Raw genomic sequence first — 17,091 nt, 5'->3', positions numbered from 1 at the left:
CAGATGCTTCAGAGGAAGGTGTGAAATCCTCTTAATGGACAATTATGGAATAATCTCCCTTCAAGTAAGTTTTTTTCCAGCATATGAAGGTCCAGTTTATGCCCAAAGAATGAATTCGCAGGTTCTGAACAGTGTTTATCTCACCTAACAAGAATAAGGGTATATTTAACCCTATTTTAAAGGTTATGGCTAAGCTGGTGCACTCCACACGTGCTGGCAAAGTGGCTCTGACACGGCTGCTAAATTGGTTTAAAATTTGCTGCTTTAATTTCACCAGCAGCTCCTTTGCTCTCGTAGCAAGAGGTGGGTGGAAAAAAAAAAAGAGCATAGTGAAGTTCTGCTGGATGAGATGCAGGGATGAAAAGGGCAAGCACTGCTCAGGATTTCTGAGCAGCAGAGAGACAGCTCAGCCCCCTCCATGATTGGGATGGAGAAGGAGGCTCCTCCAGGCTACACAGGAGGGCAGGGAACTGGGAATTACAACACAGATCTCTCTTACTGTGTAGGAAGACTTGCTGGTGATCTCCAGGAGCTTCTGCTTCGCTCTGCGCTCCGACTCGCGAGCCTCCTGCAGGTCCTGCTTGAGCTGATCAGCCTCCTTTGCCCTGCAAGGACCAACAGCAAACAGCAAATGTCAGACTGCAGGAATGAGAGGATGGAGAAGCAGGATCACAGTGTGGAATAGGCAAGAAGAGACAGAGAAGGGCTGAGTTCATTCGAGCAGAAGGGCTGACACCCAGCAGGCTCTCACACAGAGAGGAGTAATCAGCTGGAAGGAAACAAGGCTGATCTTTTACTTGCTCACTGCCACATTCACTGTGGGACCTGGGCTTGGGTATCAGGAGGATGGAAACACCAGTTTTAACGAAGAGCAAAGTCTCTGTTCAGGGCTAACCTGGAACAGAACTCATGACTGGAAAGGAGAACTGAACAACTGAGAGATAAGTAGAAGAGTAAGGAGAGAAAAAAGGGAATGTAGATCTACCATCCAGAGGAAGAACAACTCCCAAGTGTTATTAACATTGTTGAATACTTTGGGGAATGCAGGGGAGGGTTCCAGAAAGCTCCCAAAAGCAGAGCTGGCTTTTGGAGAGGGAAACCATCTGGGCCAAAGAGCCATTTGCTGTTGGACACACGTGGGAAGCTGAGGGAGGATAACTCAGAGAGATAACTTGAAGGGAGTGGGAAGCAAAGCAGAAGCAGCTGCAAGGTTGTACCCTCTGACCTCCTCTCCGACTCCTCGGCCATTTTCAGTGCCAACATCTCTGCCTCCAGCACCTTCTGCTCCATCAGCCTCTTCTCCTCCTCGGTGCGGATGGCCGTGGCCTTAATGCGCTGCATCTCCTGCTCGGCCTCGGCCGCCTTCTGAGCCAGGAGCTTGGCCTCCTCCTCTGTGATCTGCGCCTTCTCCGCCAGCAGATCCGCTGTCTCCTCCGACCTCATCTGACAATTCCAGGACACGAAGCCATTAAGCACAGCCACTGTCTCCCCAAATGTGCCCACAGCCCCTGGAGCAGGGCCCCGAGCTGCTGCCTCCGACACGCTCCATAGAATCCCTCCCTTCCGTGAAAGGCGCCAAGGCTGGGATGTGCCCAGGCTCTGTCCCAAATCATCCTCTTTGTGCTCCTCCCAAGCAGCCCAGCAGGATGGAATAGCTCCATCCAGCCTGCTGCTCACTGGCCACTGGCAGCAGTTTGGGAGCAGTCTTAGAGCAGTCACAGAGCACTTCCAAAAATGCTTCTGCAGTGGAAAGAGAGAGGAGCAGCTGCAGTGCTCGGGAAACGGCCTCCCAGGGACCTACCAGAGCCTCGTTGGCCATGGTTGCCTCCTCCTTCAGCTGCATCAGCCTCCTCTCCAGCTCATCCCTGGTCCTCTCAGCCTCTTCTCTCATTTGCTTCTCTCGTGCCAGGCACTGTCGTTCCATCTGGGAAAAAGGGATTGGGGAAAGTGAGGAGAAAAACACACATGAGGAAGGTTTTCCATGGAGGAGAGAGTCACAGGTGAGGCCAGAGCACTGCTGCCTCCCCTCTGCTTAGTGACAACGGGAACGTCCCCTGGACTGGGGTGACCTGACCAAAGAACAGAATCATGGGATCATTTAGGTTGGAAAACACCTCCAAGATCATCAAGTCCAGCTGTTCTCTCAGCACAGCCAAGGCCACCCCTAAGCCATGTCCCCAAGTGCCACATCCATATGTTCTTTTAACCCTTTCAGGGATGGTGATTCCACCACTGCCCTGGGCAGCCTGTTTGATGCTCCCTTGGTAAGTGCCAGTCCTGAGACAACTCCCATCCTCTGCTCAGGCTGTCACTCACAGCATGGCCACAGGAGCTGCCTGCAGGTGACAATGTCCCCAGACAGTGCCCTCCTAGGCTCAGTCACAGGCCAGACCAGGACAAGCAGGTCTCAAGATCTCTAGCTTAACTCTCTGGAGTTTCTTACAGCAGGGATGAGCTTAAGGACAGTCTGAGGGCATCTCCCAAACACTGAAGCACATGGCAGGAGGCGGAAGGACAAGGATAGCTGCTCCTTTTGATCAGATATCTAAGCCAGCATCCTGGAACCTTCACTTCCATTTGTTCAGAGGGAGGTCACACAGAGTGCAACCACCTCTGGCAATTCCTGGATAAAACAAACCCTCTCTGTTTGCAGGGTACAGCAATGCTTCTCCAGGAGGAGAAGATCCAAGCCATCAGGACCTGCCAGCTCTTCCCAGAAGATGCTGGGAGAGTTGTTGTGCCCAGGGACTGCCTCCTCACTAGCCAAGAGCCCAAGGGAGCCATTGGACTAATTAACACACTGAGTTTAATTCCTCCAGTCCCACAGGGATGGGGCATTATAAATATCCACGCTGCAGCCAGGACAGGAGACCTGCTGGGTTTAATAAGGGAAGGAAGTGAGACAAGCCACATTTCTCTACTCCTTGGACACCAGCTGTGCTCTGAAAGCGGGACGCCCACTGTTCCAACCATTCTGCTTCCTTCCATTAAAGGTTCCCCTCATTAATTATCATTATGATCTGCATCCCGCTCAGGACTCCCATTAACAAGAATTCCTGATCTAAAAGGACTGTTTGAAACCAGTAAATGACTGTGGATGCTGGGGAGAGAGTAGGGAGCAGGGCAGCCAGCCCACACCGGAGCCTGACCTCTCCCATGGAGCCCAAGTGCTCTGGATTTGGGAGCTCACATGGAGCCATAAGCTGCTGCTCCCTCCCAGAGCCCTCACCTCTTCCAGCAGCCAAACAAGCACAGGATCTTGGGTGTGGTGTTATCCAAACACATCAAACACTCACACATTGTAAAACTTCAAGATTCATGGAATTGTTAAGGTTGGAAAAGCCCTCTAAGCCCAAGCCTAACCATTATCCCAGCACCACTGTGTACTCCACAAAACCATATCCTTTGAGTGCCACAGGCACTTCTGAACTCTTCCATGGATGGTGACTTCACCACTTCCCTGGGCAGCCCATTCCAATGCCTGAGGCTGTCAGCACTTGGACACCACGCTGCTCCTTCCAAGGACCTTCTGCTCCACTAAGGGCATGGCTTGGGGAACACAAGGCAAGGGTTGATGGTTGGAGGCCTCAGAGTGCTTTTCCAACCTCAATGGTTCTACAGTGCCAACTCCTTACTGACCAGAGGAATCCCTGTGGGAAGCACAAAGTCCCTCTTCCCCAGTGGAGCTCTCCTGGCACTCCACAAGCTACATGAAGGAAAACTGCCTCAGGAGGTGCCTGAAGGACAAGTCACATCCCACCTCCAGCCCAGCTAAGCACCTCAGCACCACACAAGCACCTTGGGAGATACATGAAGGACAAGACACATCCCATTTCCAGGCTGGCTGAGCACCTCAGCACCACACAAACACCAAGAGGTGCATGAAGAACAAGCCATGTCCTACCTTCAGCCCACCTGAGCACCCTCAGCACCACACAAGGACTGAGAGAGGTGCCTGAAGGACAAGCCATGTCCTACCTTCAGCCCAGCTGAGCACCTCAGCACTACAAAAACACCAAGAGGTGCCTGAAGAACAAGCCATGTCCTACCTTCAGCCCAGCTGAGCACCTCAGCACCACACAAACACCAAGAGGTGCCTAAAGAACAAGCCATGTCCCATTTCCAGGCAGCTGAGCACCTCCACCCCACACAAGCACCGCTGTGGCCACGCTCAAACCCAGTAACACCCAGACCCATGAGCACAAGCCCCTGCTGGGTGCAGTGACTGCTCTGGCTTCTCCTTCTCTCTAGTGGCTTCCCTGCCAAAGGGCCATTTATATTCCGAGCACCAGTGCTCAGATTAGCTGTGTGGGTTTCAGTGAGTAGAAAAGGTCTACGAGCAGCAAACAATGATTCATACAATTCAATTTGCTGATCTCTGCTCGTGGGCTCCACGCCGCTGCCTCCGCCGGGCGCCCGGGCTGACCCGCGGCACGGAGAGAGGCCAGTGTGGAATTAGCATTGCAGGCTGCACAGCCTGTGCATTCCATCACCCTGCAATTAGAAATGAGCCAAAGAGCTACAGCAGAGCACAGCTCCCCCTCACAGCCCCTGATTAATCAACTGTCCCAACACACGGCCTGCCACGCACTTGTAGACACCCAGGGCAGCTCTTCCCTCCCTCCTCTCAGGTTCGTTCCCAAATTGGGGGCTGGACTCAGGCTGCCACCAACCTGCAGAGCCAAGCTCAGATGACTGGAGAGCTAGGAGCAGGCTACTAGAAAATGTTCAGCTGGACCTTCCCTCAAAGCTGCTCTGAAGCCATTCCAGAGATCTGTCCTTCCCAAGCCCACATGCATTTCTGATTTTGGCTCACTGGTTATGGGACATGTGGCTCACCTGCTTCCTGGCCTTCTCCTCCCTGGCCTGTGCCTTCATCTGCTGCACCTCCAACGAGTCTGCCTTCCTCCTCCTCATGAAGAGGTCGTGGTTCCCAATGCACAGCTGAAGAATCTGTTGCAGTCAGGGGTGAAGAGCAGAGAGACACAGCTGTACACGTGATGGCAATGAGGTGGTTTGTATTCTTGACACACAAAACCACTAGAATTGCTTTGATTTGGTGCTTGTTAGTGCTTCCACCCACTGAGCTCCAACCCTGCGAGCTCTCACAGCTGTAGGAGGGGCAGGGAGCCAGGTCCCACACCAAACACCAGCTCCTGGGTACAGCAGCTCTTTGCAGACACCAATTTTCTGTGCCTCCAGCACAGCACGGGTGTTGTTTCACACCCACTCTAAAAAGGCAAGAGGCCAAATAATGAAATAAAAATTTCTACAGCTCTGCCTGGTTCCCTGGTTCTCACTGCCCTCTTTCTTTAGGCTCAAGATGAACTTGCACCTTCTCCCCAGTGTACGTTTAAGGCACTGAGATTAAAAAATAAATGAAAAGAAAACAAAAAAGGAAAACCACTTTCCATTTGGACAAACAGAAGGCTTATCAAAAACTTGCTTGGGCATCTCCTGATGCCTTTGCTGAAGGGATTTGAGCCCCACTGTGGTTCTCTCTCTGGTGAGGACCAGGGAGGTGGCAGTGCTAGAGGAGGGTTAGCACAAGGTGGGCACACAGAGGAGTGAAAAGATTTTTTTAGCAATAAAAGCAGAGTTCTAAATTTGGATTCTTTTCTAAAGGACTGATTTACATGCTCTTCTTCCATTTCATAAAATCACAAGAATCATGGAATGGCTGGAGTTGGAAGAGACCTTTAAGATCATGCAGTGCCACCCCCTGCCATGGGCAGGGACACATTCCACTAGCCCAGGTTGCTCCAAGCCCCATCCAATCTGGCCTGGAACACTTTCAGGGACGGGACAGCCACAACCCAAGTCACAAATGACTTCTCTGAAGATTTCAGCACTATGAACCTGATGATGCAGGGAATGAGGAAGCCCCATTTCCTATGGAATACAAAGCACAGCCAACAACAGGACAGCAAAGGTACGTGTGTGACCTAACAACAGATCCAAATCCAGAACATCAGCTAAAGCTGGTCTCCAGCATGGACAGCTCAATGCAGCCCATCCTTGTCCAAGGAGAGTCCTCAGAGGGGGAAAAGCCAGGACTCTGGTAAAAGTGCCTCCCAAAACAGGGAAAGCTATGACACAGGGCAGAATGGGAAAGATCCACATGGGAACAAAGAGGAACTGAGCAAAGCTGGGAGTTGTATTTACTAAGTGCTTCCACTATTTAGGTCAGCTGAAAGCCAAGAGCTCCAAAAGGGAACACAAAAACCAGGGAGGGGGAGAGGTTCTGTGGAGCAGCTTGTCTTGAGTCTCCCCCTTCCCTTCTTCAGCGAGCAGAAACTGCTACACCCCACCACAACCACACAGCAGCAGCTCCCTCTCAAAGGAAAAGCCCCAAAAGCTCATTGTGTCCCACTCTCTGCAGAACCCACTGCTGCAGGCAGTAAAAAAAGTCTGTCTGTGCACTCACCAGCTTATTCACACGCAGCTTTGATGAATTGAATTTAAAAACATCAATCTTTTTGTCCAATGGCTTAATCGTAAACTGAAAAGGAAAAAATAAAGAGGGAGAGAGTTATCAGAGAGTGGTGCATTTAATAAAAAGGCAGCTATAAAATTCTTCCTGAAAGCTCTGGCTCAGAGCAGGTCAGCAGGGTCAGACACACGGCTCAGAGCCGTCCCCGTGGCTCTGAGCCAAGCAAGAGGACTCGCATCAAAAGCAGCCAAGGAGACAACTATTCCTCCTGCCAGGAAAACATGGGGGCCACAGGAGCTGGTGTCCTCTGAGAGAACCCTGCAGGGGTGGGGGTTCAGCTCAGCACCTCCCCAGGCAAGGTGCTGCTCTGCTGGGAGCTGCAGGGAACACAGAAACCACAGCAGGAACTCAGCATGCTTCCAAAGGCAGGAAGAACCAGCTCAGCACCACAGAATCATTAAGGTTGGAAAAGCCCTCCAAGATCCTAAAATTCAAGTGTCAACCCAACAGCACCATGTTCACCCTCAAACCCTGTCCACAGGTGTTCTGAACACTTTCCTCGGCAGTCTGGGCCAGGGTTTGACAGCCCTTTAATGAAGGAATTTTCCCTAATATCCATCTTAAACCTTCCCTGGCACAACTCGAGGCTGTCTCATCTGATCCTGTCACTTGTTACCTGGGAGAAGAGTCCGACTCCCAGCTGGCTGCACTCTCCTGTCAGGGAGTTAAAAGGGCAGGAGAGCTGCATCAGGAACACAGCAAGGAGCTGCTGCCCTTCCCACTGACACTTCCACTCACAAGAGCTCCCCAGAAGAATTTTCCATGCATTTTCTTCTCCAGAATTCTGATTTCCCCAAAATTCAAACAGGATGTCCTAAGATTTTCCCACAATTCAATCCCTGGCTCTAAGTTGTATTTACAGTCCATGTACCAACCCTCTCTACCCATGGCCTGGCTTCACCCTCTCCACAGCTCTCCCACAGAGAGCCCAGTGGTGGCACAAATCCCTCAAGGGCTTTGGTAATGCAGCCCTTGGATGGAGAGAAGCCTCTGCACTATCAAAAGGGTACTTGAAGAGATGGAGTGCTCTGCAAGATGGCATTTTTTAGGAGACATGCACATATTCCATCACTCCCCCACACACTACAGAAATAACGGGCTGAGGAGCTGGAGCAGACAGAGTGTGTCCATTAGAGTGGGAGATCTGTCAATACACGGCCCTGCCTGCAAAGGGCCCTGTCCTGGCACTGCCTTGCTCTGGCAGTTTAAGAGCCAATCTTTTAAGACTTTCACAAAAGCAGACGTGCATGAACGTCTCTGGATTTGAGCTGCAGCAGGGCCCCCAGCAGTCACTGAGAGCAGCAGCAGGAATGTGCTGGGAGAGGAGTTTCAGCTCTGTGTGAACAGTCAATCTTTGTTAGGAGGGATAACCCCCAGTGTGGTGTCAGCAGAGCTGCTGTTCCCAGCTATTGGCCCTGTTTGCATCAGGTCAGGCCTGCTGGTGGGCACCTGAGGACAGAGATGATTGAGCTGATGGAAGGGATTCATCCTGCCCTTGGAGAGAGCTCTGACACAGCCCTGTGGCAAGGCTGCTTATGCAGGGGTCAGTCCCTGCATTCTGGGGAGCTCCCACTGCACTGTGACAGGCAGGGAAGCTTTGGATGTCACTCAGTGCTGGGCTTTCTGCAGAGTCCTGAAGCTCTTTAAGGAGTAAAGCAAGTGGAGACAATTCCAGCACGGATTTACTGCTTATGAAACTTCACAAGACATGCAATAAACGCAGCTGATGAGAAACCTTTAGCTGCTCCCCTGATCAATATCATGTTTAGATTAGAAAACCATTTTTAATTAAGAAGTTAATTCTCTTCCTTACCATGAAGGCAGCCGGTTTCTTTGAGCAGCTCTCTCAGACTTAAAATGGAGATGCTTAGTCCCCCCTCCTCAGCCAATTGCACTTCTGTTCTCAATTAGGTTTGGGGGCCAACAATCCCAAAGACTCATATTTAGACTCTGGATTTAATAAATAACTATCTAACAGCAGGCTTAAATTGCTCAACTTCCTAAAAAGATTCCAGCTGCTGTGCCAAGCCCCGCAGCCTGAAACCCAAGATGATGTAATGAGATGGCAAGAGCTCTTCTCCCCAGGAATACATCTCCCTGTATTCCATAATACAGAATACATCCACAGTAATAAATACTGTAATATATGCAGTAAAGAAGAGATTTTAACTTCTGAACTCTGGTATTTGGGCTAAGAACATCAACAGCAATTTTGGGTTTTTGAAGAGATTATTACATAGAAGGTTTGAAACCAAAGAAGAGAACCAGCTCCCCAGTGACCCCTTGCACGCCCACTCCTGCACAATTTCAGGAAGGCTTGGATTAAGGTTTCAACTGGAGGAGTTGAGCTGCCCTTAGTTAAGCTGGTGAGAGCAAGCACAGCAGACAGAGAAGCCAAAAGAAATAATTTTAAATCCCAGTTGTGTTCTTACTGCTCTCAGGGAGGAGGTGGGACACATCCATACCTCTTTATCACTGTAGGAGATATTCCGGATCTCGTTCCACGGGAAGGAGATTTTAGGGGTCAACCTGTTGTCTGGGTCATAAATGTGAAGACCCAAGGCATCAACTCCAAGGAGCAGCTCTGTGCCCTTTTTATTCTGCAGGAGGAAAGGAAAGAGCAGAAATCACTGGGAGGGTCAGACGTGAACCACTGTTCCCCCCTCAGCCAGCCCCGAGCACTGACCCAGCACTGGGTACCAGGAGCTGCTGCCTCCCCTCAGCACAGGTGGGGTCCCCAAATGTCACCTCCCAGCTCTCCTGGCTTTCCAGGACATGGAGATTACCCTGGCAGGAAAACAGGACCCCCAGCCCACCCAACTCACCCTGATGGCGAAGTAGTTCACGCCGTACATTTCCAGGTCCTGGGCTATCTTCAGATACTCCATTTCAGCTTCATCTCTGTCAGGCAGGAACAGTGTTGGGAGGATCAGAGAGGGACATGGCTGCTCCTGCTGATCCTAAGCACTCACCAGGCTTTAAAGCTTGGACTGTCTCTATCACACAGGTCAATCCTGTCTTTGCTGGCAGGATCAATAGAGTCCAAGAGCAAATCTCACTCTGCAGTTGCCAGCATCTGAGTGGCTGCTGAGATGCAGCGCTCCAAGCCTGGCTTTGTTAACCTCCCAATCCCTTCAGCATAAACAGGAAATCCCTGGCTGGGATGCCACTGTTTCAGATCCATGGCTTTACATTTATCCCCCAAAAGGAGCATTTTGCCACCTGAGGCAGCCATAGGGTTTGAATTCCTATTTCTTTTCCCAGATCCCTGATGCAGGTGAGTCCTTTGCATCATTCCTACATTCTCTTGAAGTCCCCGACAATGACCAGGGGACAGCAAGGCACAAGCAGAGCCATCAACAAAAGCTTTGAGCTCTTCCCAAGGCTGCTGCAGAGATGTGCTGGGATTAACCTGCTGGCAGAGCTCATCCAGCACCTGCCCAAGCTTCCCAAAGCCTGGTGACTCTCCAGGGGAGGGGACTGGCCCTGTCCCAGCCCAGCAGCACAAGCTCACCTCGCTCTGCCCCGGTGCTCTGCGTACCAGGCTGTTATCCTTTCCTCCCACATCTCTGGAGTCATCTGGTACAGGTTTATTACCTGGCATAGGTGGGAGACAGACACCAGGTCACAGTGCTGCTGCTGGCTCAGCAAGAAAGCCAGAAACACCAAGACAGGTGCCAGCAGCACATTCAGCCTCAGGACAGCCTGGACACTCCCCAGTGCTGCAGAGCTCCTTACCCGCTTGGGAAGCAACTCCTCCTGTGCCAGGAAGCCTCTCTTGTGCACGTTGGGATCGTAGTCACCGTACTGGGGAGAAGCACAGACACCACACCCACCCCACGTTAACAAGAAGGGCAAGTCAAACTCTTCACCCCCTCACAGCCAGCCCTGAGAGACGGCAAACACGGCCTGCTGACCCCTTCACCCCACTGGCACAGAGCCTGCTGCTCTCTAAGGGGAATAACCTGGGTTTCTTCATCATTTCATTGCTAATAGAGGCAAAGAACTTCCTTCTATTCATGCAGCAGAGCTGGGAGAAGAACAAAACTTCCCACCATCACAGAATCATTAAGGTTGGAAAAGGTCTCCAGGATCAAGTGCAGCCTGTGACTGAACACCCCTAAGGTCCCCAAGAGCCACATCTGCTCAGTTCTTGAACACTTCCAGGGATGGTGACTCCACCAATTGCCACAACTTCAGCTAATGACCATCACCAGTTGATGTCCTCCATCAGTCCAGCTGGACTAGATGATGGTTCTCTATTCTATTCTCATTATCATGCCCTAATTAACATTTCCCCCAGTGCAGGGCAAGACTATAGCTGAGAGGTCCTTGCAGTTCCACAGGTAATGGAACAAGGAAATAAGACATGGAGAAAGACCTGTCCCCAAAAACTGACAGATAGCAGTGATCCAGGTTAGGCAGATGGCAGTTCCTCTGTCGCTGCTCAGCACCCTAATGAATAAATATCAAAAAAATTAGAGGAGTTTGACAGATTCCTCTCAGGCAGGTGGTGGCTCTTCTGTCAGAGGGTCTGTTGCTCAACTGGGTCATGGAATCCAATTCAGATTTGTTAAGCACATCCACTAATTACTGGTATTTGTTTAGATTTACATCTCTTTGAGCAGCATATAAAGTGACTGAGAAAGAAAACTGCTTATTAACAGATTGAAGAGCCGCGTGTCCCTGTGGTGCATGTGAAAATGAATTTACCTCCTGCACGGCCTCAGAGGGCAGGAAAACGCTGCAAAACGGCTCCTCCAACAGCCCAGCAAATTCAGGGGGAGAGGAACAAAGCATGTGAGGCACGTACACGGAGTGCTGTGACTTCCACACTTCCTTCACCTGGCAACCAGGACTTCTGCAGTGATAGAGGTGACAGTGCCCGACTGCACGAGCACAGCGCCGTTTGTTTAAGCCACTCATTTTGCAAGTGGGGCAGCCCTTCCCTCCCTGCTCTTCTGAGCAACCTTCACTCAGGAAGTGCAAAATGGTGACCATTTTTAAACAGAAGACCAAGAGGTAGCTGGTGGTCATACAACAAGTCAGGAGGCTTTTCCTCTCAGCCTCCTTTTTGTGCCAGGACCTTCACACCGTGCACCAAAACCAGAGCTCAGCATCAAAAGTCTACACACATCCCACCTCTGTGCTTGGGAGACAACACGTGGGGATTAAAGACACAAATATTGATTTGGAGCCAATGCAGATGCAAAGGGAGCATGTAACAACAACCAACACTGACTCAGACTTCAATTAATAGAACAAAACCAGCCCGGATTTCATCCAAGAGTGGGGGCAACTCTCTGCCTTCCAAGGTCTTGGAGCTCCTCAGGATGCAGCACTCTGCAGGTACACGGTCCCTGAGCCTCCCTCCAAAGGAAGCAGCACTAAAAACGTGGCACTGGTGAAGGAAGCAACTCCAACAACTTTGGACAGGCAGCAAGTAAATCATTTTTAGGTGATGAAAATAATAGTAAATAGGATTAACATGATTATTTTCTGTTGTGATCTTCTGCAGAAGTCTAAGACTAAGTATGGATTATGTGACTTTTCATGTGCTAAAAAATACTGCCGTGTCCCAGAGGAATATTTGTACTGAGAGGGGAGTCTGGATGAGAACATTAATTATTCACAAGTCAAAAATCAACAAATGGCTTAAGTATTGCAGAATTTGTTGGCTCAAATGATTTTGCAAATGTACTTTCTAAAGGCCTTTTCAATTAAACCATTACTTTCAAACTGTCATGGAATTTCAGCTCTTGTTAATTGAACTGTATGATTAATATTCATGATTGGGCATGGAATTGCCTTTACCACATCCATACGCCCGGCTTAGACTGTTGGATAAACACAGGCATGCTCAGCTACAAATTAACACCAAGTATTGCTTGTTTGGGGGAAAAACAATAATAATCAAAGAGCTGTTTGCTGTGCCACAAGATCTGAAGTGCTGAGAGAGTTGCAGCACAGCAGCGACCTGCATTTAAGGGGTAAAAAATAGAAGAACCTCCTGGATGTTCCCATTTTTTTTCAGTTGATCCCACGTCTTTCCCAGCTATTTAAAACCTGAACCACCTCCAACCTCTGAAAGCCACGTGGGTGGTTTGAACAGGGCTGGAGAGGAAAGCACATAGTAATTCCCCAAATGAACACAACGAGAGAGAAATAAATAAGCTGTTATTTTTATGACCCCCCTGTTTCCTTTGCTGTCTCAGGTTGGGGTGGATGGACCAGCAGCACCTGGCTGTCAATAAGTGGCTGCTGGATGCACACATGCTGCTGTGTCAAGCTATTATGCCCCTAATCATGCAAATCAGCACGTTATTAGTGAAATTACTGCACTCTCTGCCTGCTTTCTTGCCCAGGAAGGACATCATTATCCTATTCAACTGGAAGGAGATGACCTGCAACATCCTTCTTCCCAATTCCCTATGGAACTTCAGCTTTCACCTTTGCTGGGAGTGAAAGCAGAAGGGGAATCCCAGGCTGGAGGGGCAGCAAGGAAAGGGGTGTCTGAAAAAGCCCTTTAGTGAAAAGCAGAAAAGTCATCCCTGCTCCACCTTCTCCTGATCTCAGCATGGTCAGAACTGCTGTGGCTCCATGTGAGCTCCTCCCAATGGCCCAGGACATTCAAGGTGCCAGGGGGACAAAGGGGAGGGCACAACCGACCTGCACCAAGTCACAGCCTGTACCCAAGGAGCTGTCCCGGCCATGAGGTAACAGAGCTCAATATTTACCCAACATTTATTCATTCTGGCAGCCAGAAAAGTCATTCCCTACGTATCCTCAGCTCAGGTCAATGGAAGGAAAGCCAAGGAAGTGTTTACTCATGTACTCTAATAAGAGTGATGAATGTTTCACACAAACAGAAACATTTCTAAAAGCAACTTTTCTTTGCCCAGCTGATGAGTCTCTTGAACAAAACATGGTTTCATCAATACTCTGATTATGAGGAGAAAACACCAATTTCTTGTAAATTCTAACCCCATCAAAGAACATGGCACCCAGGGCTCTACTCAGAGTGTGAGCTGAAGGCTTATGAGAAAATTACATGGCCAAAGGGAAAAAACAACCTGGATCAGGCCCTCTCTGCTGGCAACAGGGCCAAACCCCTTCCCCTGCACTGCCAGCAAAGATGGTCCCACAGAGCTGCTCCTCCTAAACCTCTCCATGGCCATGCTCCTCTGGACTTGCCAGAACCACGGCACAGCCACCTGCCTGTGGTCCTGTGAGCCAAACCCTCCCAAAACCCCACCTAGAGTCAGAACCAGCAGCAGATGCAGATACCAATGTGCCTGGGCTGTGCTCAGACTGCAGTTGCTCCTCTCCCTCCCAAAACAGGATCTTTGCACACCCAAACTAGAGCTGAGCTCCAGGAGCTGTTACCTGAGCAGCAGCACATGTTGTGCATACAAGGGGGGAAATTATGTCCCTGAGTGCAAAATTTCCCTGCCACTGAACCCTGGGCTGCTCCCTCCACCCCAGGAGTCTCTGCCCTGGGCAAGCTGTCCAAGGCTGCACACTCCAAACTGGAAAAAAGTGTCCTCTGCAGTAAATCCTCAGCAAAACACACCCACCTTGGGCCCAGAGCAGAATGCAGCAGAGAAACAAGGGAAACTCAATGAACACTGACTTTTCCCTCTGTCTGGTGAGGCCAAACACCCAAGATCAAACCCAAGATAAAGGGAGAAGCCAGGAAAAGCCCTTTCACAGTACAATAAAATGGATGTGACAGTTCTAGCACTGAAAGAAAGTCATTATCAAGATAAGTATTCTGGGGGAGCAGTGGAGCTGGGAGTCCCATGGCTGGTGTGCCTCTGGCTACACTGGCAAAAGCAGGGAGGAGATCCAAAACAACTCAGGCTCAGGGAATTCACCTGCTCCAGCAGTAAGCCACACTCAAGCAGGCTCTGCAGCTCATGAGCTGAGCATTTGCTAAAGAGTCCTGGAAAGAGAAATCAAAAACCCATCCAATATCTGGAAGTAGGCAGGAACCAGCCATGTGGAGAAGGCAGCCGCGCTGGTGTAGCCCCCTCACCTCCCAAGCTTTCACAGCTTTCCCTGCCTTCCCTTTCCCCAGGAAGTGGCTCCACCACAAAGCACCTGGATCAACACCAGCCCAGCAGGCCCTTGGAGCATCCCTTGCTGCCTACCTTGGCTTGGACAGCATAAGAGGCCAGCAGGACAGAGGCTTCAGGAGGACAGAAGATTTTCTCATCCAAAATCTGCTTCTTCACCTGCACACAGAGCAGCAAAGGACAGATAGCACACGTTTAGTGGAGCACAGCAGAGCATGACTGTCACAGCAGATGGCTGCAGTTTGTTTTAACTTGAGCTGTCAACCACACAGAGTTAACAATTTTCCTAACACTAATCACAGTCCAGACCCAGGAAATCTCTGGCGGCTCGGAAGGGGCTCAGGCTTTCACAGACCACCTTCCTCAGACAGGTTGGTGAGAAGAGCTAAATTTATATGTGGAAAATGACAGCAGCTTTATCCTGTTGCTAAAGGCAAGGGGGGTGTGGGGGGGAGAACCTTGCATGTAAACACAGCGATAAAACCTCTGAGGCACGAGCTACGGATTGATAGGACATCCAGCCACACTGCTAAATAAAAGAGCAGTCTCTGAGCACTGCAAGCTTTGCTCTGGGACATTCAGGCCTCATTGTGAGTCAGTGCTCACCTGTGCTGGAGGCCAATTCCTTGGATCCCAGCACAGAGAGCTGCAGGTCACCTCTGTGGCAGAGCTTTCAGCAGCAGGCAAAGCCCTGCACGCTCCCAGGAGAGCCAACGTGCAGCTCCCCGAGGCCACAGCTTCACTTCCCTCCCTCCTGTGCATTCAAAAATTAAACCTGTCATGTTTGATAGTTTTTGGGTTGGCACACTTAATTTTCCTGATTAAAGATAGGAGGGGAAAAAAAATTTAAAAAGCCTACGATTTCCTGGGAGGCTTAAATGGATTGTTGGAGATGCAGGAACATCAATTTGAATTTATAACGTGCTTTGAGTCCTCAAAGTTGGGTACAACATAATCACAGCAGATATTCTGCTGCATCAAGATAAAAAACAGGAGAGTTTACAAGCTTAGATGTGCTCCTGTTTCCCAAACGCATTCAGGAGCCCAGGTTCCTCTCAGCACACAAATCCCAGCAGCAAAGTCATGGTCTGCATTTAGAAAATGCAGCTTGAATGGCTTTTCCTCTCTGATTTTCCTTCTCAAAGATGCCAACAGCATTTTTCCTCACCGTGGATAAAGCTCCTGGCAAATGAGGCATTCAGAAATAACCCTACAGAGACACCAGTGCACGAGACTGAGCTTGGAAATTAACAGGAATACTTTGCATTTAGAACACTTTTGGCTCTGGAGAAAAAAGATGGACTTTGGAAGATTGAGAAATATCAAGAGGCTGCTGAGCTCACTTGGAAAGGGCAGGACACCCTGTAGGCTACAGAGGTATTCCCAAATCCAGGTTGTCCTGACTTTGGTGTAAAAAACCTAAGAATGAGTGACTTTAAAAAAAAAATTCGTAATTTATCTTCAAATTAACAGCCAGAGAGCAGCTGAAACATCCCAGTGAATACCCAGGAGTCTGACTAGGAGGGCTCTGTTCCCTGTAACCGTGCTTGACACAACTCTTCTGAGGAAGAATGTTTCAGAAAATGGATTTTGTGGCAGAAAATTGATCATGTCTCTGAAAGAGAGCTCTGTGATAGCAGCTCCTTGTTACCAGCCATGCAGCATTGCCACATCATCAGCTGAACTGATTTCTCAGGACACAAAGTTTTGTAGAATAATTTAAATAAAAAGACCCAAGCGAGATGTGTTCACCAGAGTTTCTAAATGCTTTACTGCAGGGCAGGAGTTCCTGGGGCAGGTGAGACTGTGAGGTTTCCCCTTCTCTGCTGTTTTTCCATCAGAGAGCTGAGCTGCTGGGATGTTCTTTGCTCCAGGTACCTGAAGGCTGTTTGGTGAGGAGGGGAACTTTGCTGTGCAGCCTGGGAGCAGGCTGGCTGCACTCTGCTCTCCAGGATCCAACTCCCCTGCTCCACACAACACTGCTCACATCCAAAGGCAGCTGCCACCCCAGCACAGCTCATCCCACAGCCTGCAGAGGGACACAAGCCCTTGGCTGACAGATCCATGTCCCTGAGCCACCCCCCATGGATATAATGGATCACCTCATCATTCTCAACTGCCAGTTCAGAGGTCTGCCAGTCTGGGCAAGCTGCTTCCTCCACAAAAACCATCCTTCACCTATTTTAGGAAGATTCTGTTGCTAAAGACAAGTCCCTTTGGAGAGGTGTGAACATAAGGATGTGGAGCACACTCTGCTGACCAACTCTCTGACCCTGGGACCTTCTGCTCATCCCAGCTCCCTCTCCCTCAGGTTGGATAGCAGGGTATTGACTCCTACCTGCAGGAAAAACAGGTGCTGGGTGATTTCCTGGACCAATTCCTCCTCTGCATTCTCAGGATAAAATTTGGCCAGGAAGTGAAAAGTTTTGGGCTCTTCTGTGGGAACATCATGATCCAGGACCTGTGGGATACAAAAGCCATTTGGTTTCTTCAAGGCAAGACCCATCTTCCTTCTGTTCA

General features: G+C 49.9%; 1 protein-coding gene across 5 annotated transcripts in view; it reads right to left on the bottom strand.

Moving 5' to 3' along the window:
- Nucleotides 1-17,091, bottom strand: part of NF2 (NF2, moesin-ezrin-radixin like (MERLIN) tumor suppressor) — a 47,249-nt gene that overhangs the window by 17,323 nt on the left and 12,835 nt on the right. For all 5 annotated transcript variants that reach the window (XM_077187600.1, XM_054645633.2, XM_054645631.2 and 2 more), the window contains exons 3-13: nt 16,910-17,032; nt 14,647-14,730; nt 10,232-10,300; nt 10,008-10,090; nt 9,319-9,394; nt 8,959-9,093; nt 6,428-6,502; nt 4,840-4,953; nt 1,802-1,924; nt 1,226-1,443; nt 500-605 (exon numbers count right to left, since the gene is read on the bottom strand). In XM_077187600.1, coding sequence (XP_077043715.1) covers nt 500-605; nt 1,226-1,443; nt 1,802-1,924; nt 4,840-4,953; nt 6,428-6,502; nt 8,959-9,093; nt 9,319-9,394; nt 10,008-10,090; nt 10,232-10,300; nt 14,647-14,730; nt 16,910-17,032 — 1,206 coding nt within the window. The remainder of the gene's footprint in view (nt 1-499; nt 606-1,225; nt 1,444-1,801; nt 1,925-4,839; nt 4,954-6,427; nt 6,503-8,958; nt 9,094-9,318; nt 9,395-10,007; nt 10,091-10,231; nt 10,301-14,646; nt 14,731-16,909; nt 17,033-17,091) is intronic.

This window comes from Agelaius phoeniceus, chromosome 18, assembly GCF_051311805.1.
Source record: "Agelaius phoeniceus isolate bAgePho1 chromosome 18, bAgePho1.hap1, whole genome shotgun sequence".
NCBI lineage: Eukaryota > Metazoa > Chordata > Aves > Passeriformes > Icteridae > Agelaius > Agelaius phoeniceus.
Note: the sequence above shows the minus strand (reverse complement) of the source record. Positions and strands in the feature narration are given on the sequence as shown.